At 37.0% G+C, this 11,385-nt stretch overlaps 1 protein-coding gene across 1 annotated transcript; it reads right to left on the reverse strand.

Annotated features, from left to right (window-relative positions):
- Window positions 1–1,170: 1,170 nt before the first annotated feature.
- On the reverse strand, window positions 1,171–2,261 carry LOC129631369 (olfactory receptor 2G6). The gene has a single exon (XM_055552342.1). It carries the CDS (start codon window positions 2,245–2,247, stop codon window positions 1,309–1,311), a length of 939 nt encoding a protein of 312 aa, XP_055408317.1. The 5' UTR covers window positions 2,248–2,261; the 3' UTR covers window positions 1,171–1,308.
- Between the last annotated feature and the right edge of the window lie 9,124 nt (window positions 2,262–11,385).

Below are 11,385 nucleotides of genomic sequence, written 5' to 3' on the forward strand. Positions count from 1 at the left end.
GTGTGCATTTCTAAAAACATGTTCAATTGAATTCCCAACTCTTCCTTCCATTATTGAGTGGGGAACTCACATAAGAAACTTCTAGAAGACAAATTCAATCAGACTTTTATGATTCTTCTTTCTGTTAAATAGTAGTCATTTTATTTCCTATAAAGATGTTAGATAGATGTAAATTGGGCAGAGGTTGTTTGCAGAAGCATTACTGATTCACTCAGAAAATTCTCTACATGTTTTTTTTCCTTTTGGGTGCAGCCATTTTGCCTTCAATCTAAGCTTTGGCAGTAGAAACAGCTCCAAACTTTATCCGTAATATTTATAGACTGACAGAAATATTCTAGTACCAACTGAATTTAAATGAGCCTCAGTTTTCCTCTCTGTAATCATAAGTCTAAATCACGTATGAATTTGATTTTTTTGTCTTCATTGTTTTCAAGGGTTTTTTTTACCTTGAAATTATTATGAAAGATGAAAGTGAACTTAATATGTAGATTAAATTAATCTCTCTCTAGTTGCACAGTTCTCTTAAAATACTGGAGATTGACAAATTGATCAATTCTGCTCTTTTTGAGAGAAAGAGACAGAGAGAATGACACACACTCTGTCACTTTCACTTGACTTCTAATCCCTTTAAAGAAAAGGGGAACAACTCTAAATTATATATGGACTGATCTGTTTAATGAAATATTATTTATTCTATCACTTTTGTAAAATAATAAAGTGAAAATTTGCATCATAAATGTTATCAATGTATCATAATTCTGTTTTATATTTTTTCATAATATAAATGAGCCAGTATAATAAGGCTTGTCCAGTCTCTGGTTTAAAATGACATTGTGGGTAAGTGGTTATATATTATTTCCGAAATGGTCTGTATATTATTAGAGAGAGAGAGAATGCTTCATGTTTTAAGGAAACATATATTATAAGCCAGTTTTACCCAGAGGATTAGATGGATCAAGTTTCAAGAAAACTCAAGAGTACAGGTAAAATTTATTGTAGATTTTAGAGATAAGCAGAGATTTATGAAATAGACCAGTATTCCAGGGTGAAATAATTTGTGTATGAAAGTTGATGGCATAGTGGAGGAAGAGCAAAGAGTTTTCTCTAGATAGAGCATAGAATCTTGGACTTCATGAGACGAATGTTTGGAAAAAATGAAACACTATTGTGACTTGAGAATATTAGCTTCTTGTAGAGTTCTGTGTCTTTTACTATCTCTTACAGCATTGAATAAGAAATTTGCACTTAGAACAAATAATTCATAAACTAAAACTAATCCACTAAAATTATACCTACAGCTCATACCCTTTATGAACTGAAAGCATTTCCCATTGCCAGTGTCCTCACGGCCCCTTTCACATCTTTGTTTCTCAGAGTATAGATAATGGGGTTTAAAAGTGGGGTGACTATGGTGTAGAAAAGGGAGACAAACTTTCCCTGGTTTTTGGAGCTACTTTTAGCTGGCTGAAGGTACATGAAAATGATGGTCCCATAGAAAATGATGACCACAAGCAGGTGGGAGGAGCAAGTCCCAAAGGCCTTGCTACGCCCTGCTGTTGATTTAATCCTCAACACAGCTCGCGTTATAAAGCCATAGGAGACTAAAATGAGTGACACAGGGACAATTAGAAAGATTACACTGGCCACGAATAGTTCTACTTCATTGAAAGTTGTGTCCACACAGGCCAGTTTTATGAGCACTGGCACCTCACAAAAAATATGGTCCAATTTGCGATGACCACAAAGAGGCAGCTGCACAGTAAGGGAGCACTGAATAAGGGAGGTGATGAGGCCACTGAGCCATGCTGTGCTGGCCAGGGATGCACAAAGCTGAGGATGCACAATGGTTGTGTAGTGCAGAGGCCGGCAGACAGCAGCGTAGCGATCATAAGCCATGACCGCTAGGAGAATACACTCAGAGGAACCCAGCCCGGTGGCTACATAGAGCTGGCCCATGCATCCGCCATAGCTCATGTTCTTGTCTTTCTTATTCATGGTAACCAGCAACTGTGGGGCAACACTGGTGGTGAAGCAGATGTCTACACAAGAGAGGTTGCGGAGGAAAAAGTACATTGGAGTGTGGAGTTTGGGGTCCAAGTAAGAAACTAAAATGATGGCAGTGTTCCCCAGTAGGTTTAAGATGTAGAAGAGCAAAATTATAACAAAGAGTATTCTCTCTAGTTGGGGCTGATCAGAAAATCCCAGAAGAAGAAACCCTTTTTCAGAGCTGCTGTTGCTTTCTTCCATTATCTTGCAGACTTCAATTCATAAAAGGGTTTATACTCTGGAGATAGAAAGTGAGGAGGTGAATATTAGTAAACTGTAATTGTTTCCAATATGATTATTTTTCTCTTACAACATTCAACCATGTTGTGAAAGAATGATAGCAGTTTCCTCAATGTATATTTTTGACAGAAAATACCTCTCCCCATGTTTTCTTGAAGCAGATTCCACCCTAATAGGAGGAACTCTAACACAGACACCATCACAATGCCTGATTCTTTTCGTTCTTAATCCAAAAGGGTATCATCTGCTTTACATTCTTCATCTAGCAGAGACATCTCTGTAAATTTAGTAATGTGCATTTGTGAGACTCTATTCTATCAATTCATGGGGTTGCAAAGAGTCGGACACTTAATTATAAATTAATAATTTCTTTAAGTAAATACATATCTATTTTTATAATTTTCAATACTTTATGCTGCTTACACTTACTATATATCCAAATCTTGTATTTTTATATCAAAAGTTTAAAACACATCAAAAATATCTAACTTTCAAAGATTATGTAAGCTTTCATCATGTGAGAAATGTGATTTATTTTATTGTTTGCCATTAAAGTTGGTTACAATTTATTATATATATATTGTATAATATATATTATTAACATATATATGTTATATATAATATATTATATGTTATATAATATATATATGTTATATATAACACATATATGTGTGTTATTATATCATTATATATATATTATAATTTGTTATTATATATAACATAATCTACTGTATTTACATAATTTATAAATATATATACATACATATATATAAAATTATATGTGATGCAATGAGGTATGTGATATATGAAACTATACATAATTATATATACCAAATGTTCACAGAATATTGTCTTATCTAAAAAAATCTGTATATTTATTCAAGTTTACAATCTGTGGAGCTTAAGACTTTCTTTAATATAATGTGGAAACAAAATAGAACAAAATCCCTCTGTAGTTAAGAAAAATATGAAAAATAGTGTTTTTATTTGAACTAGAATAATATAGATGAAAGAAGGGGAAAAAATTGGTCTATAAGCACTTTGCTTACAGTTTTAATTATTAGTTTTGCTAATAGACTGTGGTGTTGCAGAAGACTTGTGAGAGTCCCTTGGACTGCAAGGAGATCCAACCAATCCATCCTAAAGGAAATCAGTCCTGAATATTCATAGGAAGGACTGATGCTGAAGCTGAAACTCCAATACTTTGGCCACCTGATGGGAAGAACTGACTCATTGGAAAAGCCCCTGATGCTGGGAAAGATTGAAGGCAGGAGGAGAATGGGAAGACAGAGGATGAGATGGTTGGATGGCATCACCAACTCGATGGACATGAGTTTAAGTAAGCTCAAGGAGTGGTGATGGACAGGGAAGCCTGGCATGCTGCAGTCCATGGGGTTGCAAAGAGTCGGACACGACTGAGCGACTGAACTGAACTGAATACAAGAATTTGTTAATTGTTCAGTCATACCTGAGTCTTTGCAACCCCATGGACTGTAGCCCCTCAGGCTTCTCTGTCCATAGAATTCTTCAGACAGGAATACTGGAGTGGGTAGCCCCTTCCTTCTCCAGGGGAACTTCCTGACCCAGGGATCCAACCCAGGTCTCCTGCATTCCAGGCAGATTCTTTACCATTTGAGCCGCCAAGAAAATGTATATGAAAATCAAGACAGTGTGTGTGCGTGTGTGTGTGTGTGTGTGCGCGCGCGCGCACCAAATTCCCTTTATGATCTTCCCCACCACTTCCCTTCCAATCACTATCATCTAGCACCCGCACCTCTGCCAGAGTTCCCAAATTGAAAATCTTTTGCACTCTTCCCCCAATCACCTTCTTCTTTACAGAGGGGAACAAAGTAAAAAATTTCAAATATAAAAAAGGAAATTCTAGTTGCTGGTAAACACTTTAGATAATCTTCTAATCTTAATATTTCTACTGTTATTTTGAAAATATATACTAAACATTTCAAACAATGGCTAACACTGTACCTTCATTATCATCAGGAACAAAACAAACAAAACCTCACCAAATCAAATGTAATAAAGAAAAAAGGTACTGACATTCATCAGAACTGTTGCAGAAATCCCAGAATGGGACCAGTAGGCCTTGAAGGGAAGAAGAGGTTATTCAATGTCACTGATGTGGGCAACACCCCCAAAATATCAAAAATAATTTCCCTTTAAATGAAATTCTTACTATTTTGTGAACAATTGTGCACACGTCTAATGGACAAGGAGGCAGGGAGCAATCAGGGTAAATGTGTAGAGGAAACTCTGGCAAGGGACTGGTAGAGCTATTAAAGTAGCATTATCTAAACTAAGGGAATTATTATCCCAGTCATGGCAAAGGATGAGAAAGTGTTAAGAAATGAGGTTTAGAGAAGAATGTAGGTGTTCACACAACAAAGGAACAGAAACCAGAAAGGGATTCTCAATGGCTACAACCCCATGGAATCAATCTGATACTGATACAAGATAATGCAATGTAAACTTGCTAGCAAATTTGAAAAAGCAGTGGCCACAGGGCTAGAAAAGATCAGTTTTTCATTCCAATCCCAAAGAAGGGCATTGCCAAAGAGTGTTCAAACTACATTTTCAAACTAAATGTTCAAACCACAGTTATGCTCATTTCATATGCTAGCAAGGTAATGCTCAAAATGTTTCAAGCTGAGCTTCAACAGCACATGAACAAAGAACTTCCAGATGTACAAGCTGGATTTTGAAAAGGCAGAGGAACCAGAGATCAAATTGCCAACATCCGTTGGATCATAGAAAAAGTTAAGGAATTCCAGAAAAGAAGTCTACTTCTGTTCCTAACTATGCTAAAGACTTTGACTGTGTGGATCACAACAAACTGTGGAGAATTCTTGAAGAGATGGGAATTCCAGATCACCCTACCTGTGTCCTGAGAAACCTGTATGCAGATCATAAAGCAACAGTTAGAACAAGACATGGAAAAACAGACTGGTTCAAAATTGGGAAAGGAGTATGTCAAGTCTGTATATTGTCACCCTGCTTATTAAACTTGTATGCAGAGTACATCATGTGAAATGCCGGGCTAGATGGAGCACAAGCTGGAGTCAAGACTGGTGGGAAAAATATCAATAACCTCAGATATGCAGATGATACAACTTCAATGGCAGAAAGCAAAGAGGAACTAAAGAGCCTCCTGATGAAAGTAAAAGAAGAGAGTGAAAAAGCTGGTTTAAACTCAATACTCAAAAAACAAAGATCATGGCATCATGTCCCATCACTTCATGGCAAATAGATGGGGAAACAATGGAAACAATGAAAGACTTTATTTTCTTGGGCTTCAAAATCACTGTGGATGGTGACTGCAGCCATGAAATTAAAAGACACTTGCTCCTTGGAAGAAAAGTTATGATAAACCTAGACTATGTAATTAAAAAGCAGAGACATTACTTTGCCAATAAAGAGCCATCTAGTCAAAGCTACAGTTTTTCCAATAGTCATGTATGGATGTGACAGTTGGACCATAAAGAAGGCTGAGTGCTGAAGAACAGATACTTTCAAACTGTGGTGCTGGAAAAGACTCTTGAGAGTCCCTGGGACTGCAAGGAAATCAAACCAGACCATCCTAAAGGAAGTCAACCCTGAATATTCATTGGAAGGACTGATGCTGAAGCTGAAGCTCCAACATTTTAACCACCTGATATGAAATGCTGACTCACTGGAAAAGATCCTGATGCTGAGAAAGATTGAGGACAGGAGGAGAAGAAGGTGACAGAGGATGAGATGGTTGGATAGCATCATTGACTCAATGGACATAAGTTTGAGAAAATTCAGAGAGATAGTGAAGGACAGGGAAGCCTGGTGTGCTGCAGTCCATGGGGTTGCAAAGAGTTGGACACCACTGAGTGAACAACAGCAACCTTCTTTACGGCTGAAAATTCTCCCTTACCAGAAAGCCAAACCAGCAGCTTCATGCATTTGTGAAGACAAACTGCAGCCCCATATGACTAGTATGCACAGTCAGCAGTTCTGCTTGGCTAAGGTTCCTAAATGGTAGTTCAGTCCATTGATGGAGACAAGCCTACAACCCCACCTGACTGCAGAGCAGCTTTCTTCAGAGTTGCAACCCTATTCAAATGCATATCTCAGCCTGCAGCCCCATCTAAATGTGTGGTATAGTCAGAGGTATCATCCTACCTGGGACTCCAGTGACCCCACACAATGAAGCACAGCCACTGGACCTATCTGATCACACAGTCCAGTCTGTATCTCTGTTCACACCCAGAGTACAGCCCTTCTGAAAATAGAGCCCAATCAGTATCATCACCCGGACTTGGAGTATAGCCTGTGGCACCATCTGACAAGGGGTGATTTGCAGTGGTAACTCTGCATGATCACATAATTCAGCCAGCAGTATTGCCTATTCAAAGAGCTCAGCCTGCAGTCTCATTCATTTACAGAATCTAGCCTGTGACACTGCCTGGTCAGAAATCACAGCATGCATTCCTGCCTGATTATGTTACCTGGTAAGTGGCCCTGCTCGAATACAAAGCCCAGTCAACTGTTATTCCCTATTGCAGGGCCCAGCCAGAGAACCCACTAGACTGTAGAGAATAGTCAGTGGTGTTACCGTCCCAGAAAGCCCAGCCAGAGGCCTACGTGATAAAGGAGCTCAGTCAGTGGAACCATCAGATCACAGAGGCCAGCCATTAGGTCTTCTCAACTAAAACTCAGGCAGAGGTCCTAGCTGACCTCAAAGTCCCACTTCATCAGAGACTTTAGCAGAATGCCCCACTTCCCCATGTATATTACAAACGATCTTGGCTGGAACACCAGGTTGGGATGATTGGGTAAAGGTCTTTTGGTCTTTGCCAAAATAAGCTTGTAAAGAGTGGAAGAGATGCTCAAATATATAGACACCAACATAAAGTTACAAGCATCATGAAGACAATAGGAATGGTGGCACTGCCAGTGAAAACCACTAAAACTCTAATGACCAAACCCAAAGAAAGAAAGATCTATGAAATGACTGACAGAAAATTCAGAATAATTATTTTAAATGTTTAATGAATTATATGAAAATTATACAACTATATAAAATTAGAAAGAAAAATTAATACATGAACAAAATGAGATCTCCTCAACAAATGAAAAGAAATATAAACAAAAACAAAAAGAAATCTTACAGCTGAAGAATACAATGCTTGTCTAAAATATTCAGTAACAGCAGACTTGATCAAGAGGAAGACATCTTCCCTGAACTTGAAAACAATCCATTGAAATTACTCATTCAGAGGAAAAAAGAGGAAAAAAAAAAGAAAGAAAAAATGTGACAAAGATCTTACAAGACTTATGAGACATCACGTAGGTATACAATATAAACATTTTAGGAGTCTCAGAAGGAGTCTATTGAAAGAAATAATGACTGAAAACTCTCAGTTTTGAAGAGGGACCAGACTCAGTTTGAAGTGGACTTCTCTGAAACATAATATAATCAAAATTTGAAATTACAACAAAAGATAAAATTTTGAGAGCCACAAGAAAAAGCATCATCACATAGAAGGGAATCCCCCATAAGCCTTTTTGTAGATTTCTCAGCAGGGACCTTGCAGGCCAGGAGAGAATGGGATGATATATTCAAAGTACTGACAGAGAACAAATACCAACCAAGAATACCTGACAAACTGTCCTTTAGAAATAAAAGAAAATTAAAAATCCTTTCACATTAAACTGTATGAACCTAAAGAGACACATTTAGCTTTAAAGATAAGTATAAGCTGAAAGTGAAGGGATATAAAAAGATATTCCATGCAAATGATAACCAAAAGACAGCAGAAGTAGCTTTACTTATATCAGGTAAAATAAACACATTGCAATAACTCATAAGAGACAAAAAAGGCATTGTATGATAAAGAGAGACAGCTAATCAAGAGGATGAATTGACCATCATATTGTAAATATATATTATCCAACACTGGAGCAGCTAAATATATTAAGCAAATATTAACAGATTTAAAGAGAATAATATACACCAATACAATAATACTATGAGATCAGTACTCCATTTTCAATAATGGAAGCATCATCCAGATAGAAAATCAATAAGAAAATGTTGGAACTGAACTATATAATTCAGACCAAATGTGCCTAATTTCTCCGTCTCCCTTTCTCTCTCTCTCTCTCTCTCTCTCTCTCAGGCACACACAATAGATGTACACACCCACACAAATAGACATACACACAGTGTTTCCTAATTCTAAGAAAAAAATTGAAGACTCAAATTATAAATGTATTTTTGCCAGTCTTAGTTTTATAAAATCATAAACACTATGGCAGAAAGTGAAGAGGAACTAAAAAGCCTCTTGATGAAAGTGAAAGTGGAGAGTAAAGCTCAACATTCAGAAAACTAAGATCATGGCATCTGGTCCCATCATTTCATGACAAATGGGGAAAGTGTGGAAACAATATCAGACTTTATTTTATGGGGGCTCCAAAATCATGGCAGATGGTGATTGCAGCCATGAAATTAAAAGATGCTTACTCCTTGGAAGGAAAATTATGTCCAACCTAGATAGCATATTCAAAAGCAGAGACATTACTTTGCCAACAAAGGTCTGTCTAGTCAAGGCTATGGTTTATTCAGCAGTCATGTATGGATGTAAGAGTTGGACTGTGAAGAAAGCTGAGCGCCGAAGAATTGATGCTTTTGAACTGTGGTGTTGGAGAAGACTCTTGAGAGTCCCTTGGACTGCAAGGAGATCCAACCAGTCATTCTGAAGGAGATCAGCCCTGGGATTTCTTTGGAAGGACTGATACTAAAGCTGAAACTCCAATACTTTGGCCACCTCATGCCAAGAGTTGACTCATTGGAAAAGACTCTGATGCTGGGAGGGATTGGGGTAGAAGGAGAAGGGGATGACAAAGGATGAGATGTCTGGATGGCATCACCAACTCGATGGACGTGAGTTTGAGTGAACTCAAACTCAGTTGATGATGGACAGGGAGGCCTGGCGTGCTGCTATTCATGGGGTCGCAAAGAGTCAGACACGACTGAGCAACTGAACTGAGATAAAAATATAGCTTGCTTGAAGTCCTATAGTATGTTGTTTGAACACATGAATATTTTTTTTTATGTCTGTCCTGTCTTCTGTCTGTGTCTTTGCTCAGGTAAGGGATGTGTTGCTTTACTTCATGGCTGCATTTCCTTCTGTTTGTATTTAAGTTAAGCATATAATCAACTTTGATTTGAAGAGAATTCCTAAAAATAATCATTCTAACTTATACCTATTTTATATTTTGTATGATGTAAAACCCATGTCATTTTCTCAGGACAAATTTTAATAACTACACTTAAAATAGCAATAGTCTATTTCCAAGCATTTCAAGCCCCCATCTCTTCCCACCATTCAAGAACTGATTGTTCCTTAAACTTGATGCTCTAGCTAAAGCTCAGTGCAAAGCCTAGACAAGTGGTCATCAAGTACTAAGGGTGGATGGAAGAATTCTTGGATGCCATAGGTCTTTATTCATGAATCTTAAGGTCCCCAGGTACACTGAAGACTTCATTTTGTTAACTTTACACATTAAGCCTGCCATCTGAAGAGGTGAACATAACAAGCAAACTCAGAATAATAACCAATTTTTTGTTTCCCCAAATAGTTTTCTCTGCCATCCCTTAGAGTCTCATGCCATCATAATATTTGATTTTCATGTGATCTACAATTACCAAAAATTTATAATGTGCTAGGCACTGAGTTCAGCCCTACAAACTCTGTGATGTTAAAATTTAGATACGGAAACAGATATGGTAACAATATCTTTATACTTTAAAAACTGCTGTAGCAAATAACTACCTGTATACTGTCAAGTCCTTTTTTCTTGCATATTGAGATTGAACACACAAAAAAAGTGGTTCTGGTATTGTTTTTCCTTCTCTGGCTTTTGGAGAATATTCATATCCAGGAAAATCAATCAATTGGCTTTAAATCACACCAATTTCTGGAGAAGGAAATGGCAACCCATTCCAGTATTCTTGCCTGGAGAATTCCATGGACAGAGGAGCCTGGCAAGCTACAGTCCATGGGGTTGTAAGAATCGGACACGACTTGGTGACTAAATCACCACCACCACCATACCAATTTTTGCTATTTTTACCAAATTATACTTTTCAAAATAAAAGAATCATTGTGGTCCAATCTATTTGATCTAGTTCTACCTTGAAACACCATTTGGATAAAATTTGGAAAAGAAAAATTATACTCAGTGCTTCGTAGTCTATATGGCCATGAACATGGATTGACTTGCATTGGAGAGAGGTCAAGTTTACAAACATATTTAAATTTTACTATAATTCCTAAATGCAATCAATCAGCAAGTTTACTTCTGGATTTCAGATCAACATTTTCTTTCTAACACCAATTTTAAAATGATGTGCACAAAATCCTATGGTTTTTTTCCCTTTAAATGATTTCAATTCACATGGAATATTTTGCAATACCTGATATTGTGGATGATCCCAGCCTCTTCTTGGATGGTCCCTTTGGTTAGAATTTTTGTGTGAATCTAGTTATAAATCTTGCATAATGAAGGCAGAAAAAAAAAATTGATAGGGAAAGTAATTAAAAAGTACCAGCTAAGAAAGAAAAGATAGCAGATGCAACAGTTTGGATCCTTGACCTGCTTTCCCTGAATCGTTGCCTATTTTGGAGTCAGGAGATTAAAACCACAGAGTAACAATAAGTTCTACTTTGAATCTGATAGGAAATGGAATCGAACAGATTCTCCCCTTAGGGATAAAGTGCCTAAATTTAGGGTATGGCTTGTTTATATTGGCAATACCACTGGGACTATGATCTCAACCCACCAATTAAAGTTAGAGAGATTCAATGGAGATTTATGGTACTGAGAATGCTTCCTCTGGGAAAAAAAATGTATACCATCCAATTGACCTAAATATGCACAACACAATTCCAATGGACAGCACATATATAATTAAACTTATCTATCTGGGCTTATATTTTTAATGTTTAATAAAAAATAATCAGAATGTCTATTAATCTCCAATAAAAAATTTTTAATTGATTTTTAATTAAATAAATAAAAATAATAAAACATAAGAAAAATCAACATTTG

This window comes from Bubalus kerabau, chromosome 1 (assembly GCF_029407905.1).
Source record: "Bubalus kerabau isolate K-KA32 ecotype Philippines breed swamp buffalo chromosome 1, PCC_UOA_SB_1v2, whole genome shotgun sequence".
Lineage (NCBI taxonomy): Eukaryota > Metazoa > Chordata > Mammalia > Artiodactyla > Bovidae > Bubalus > Bubalus kerabau.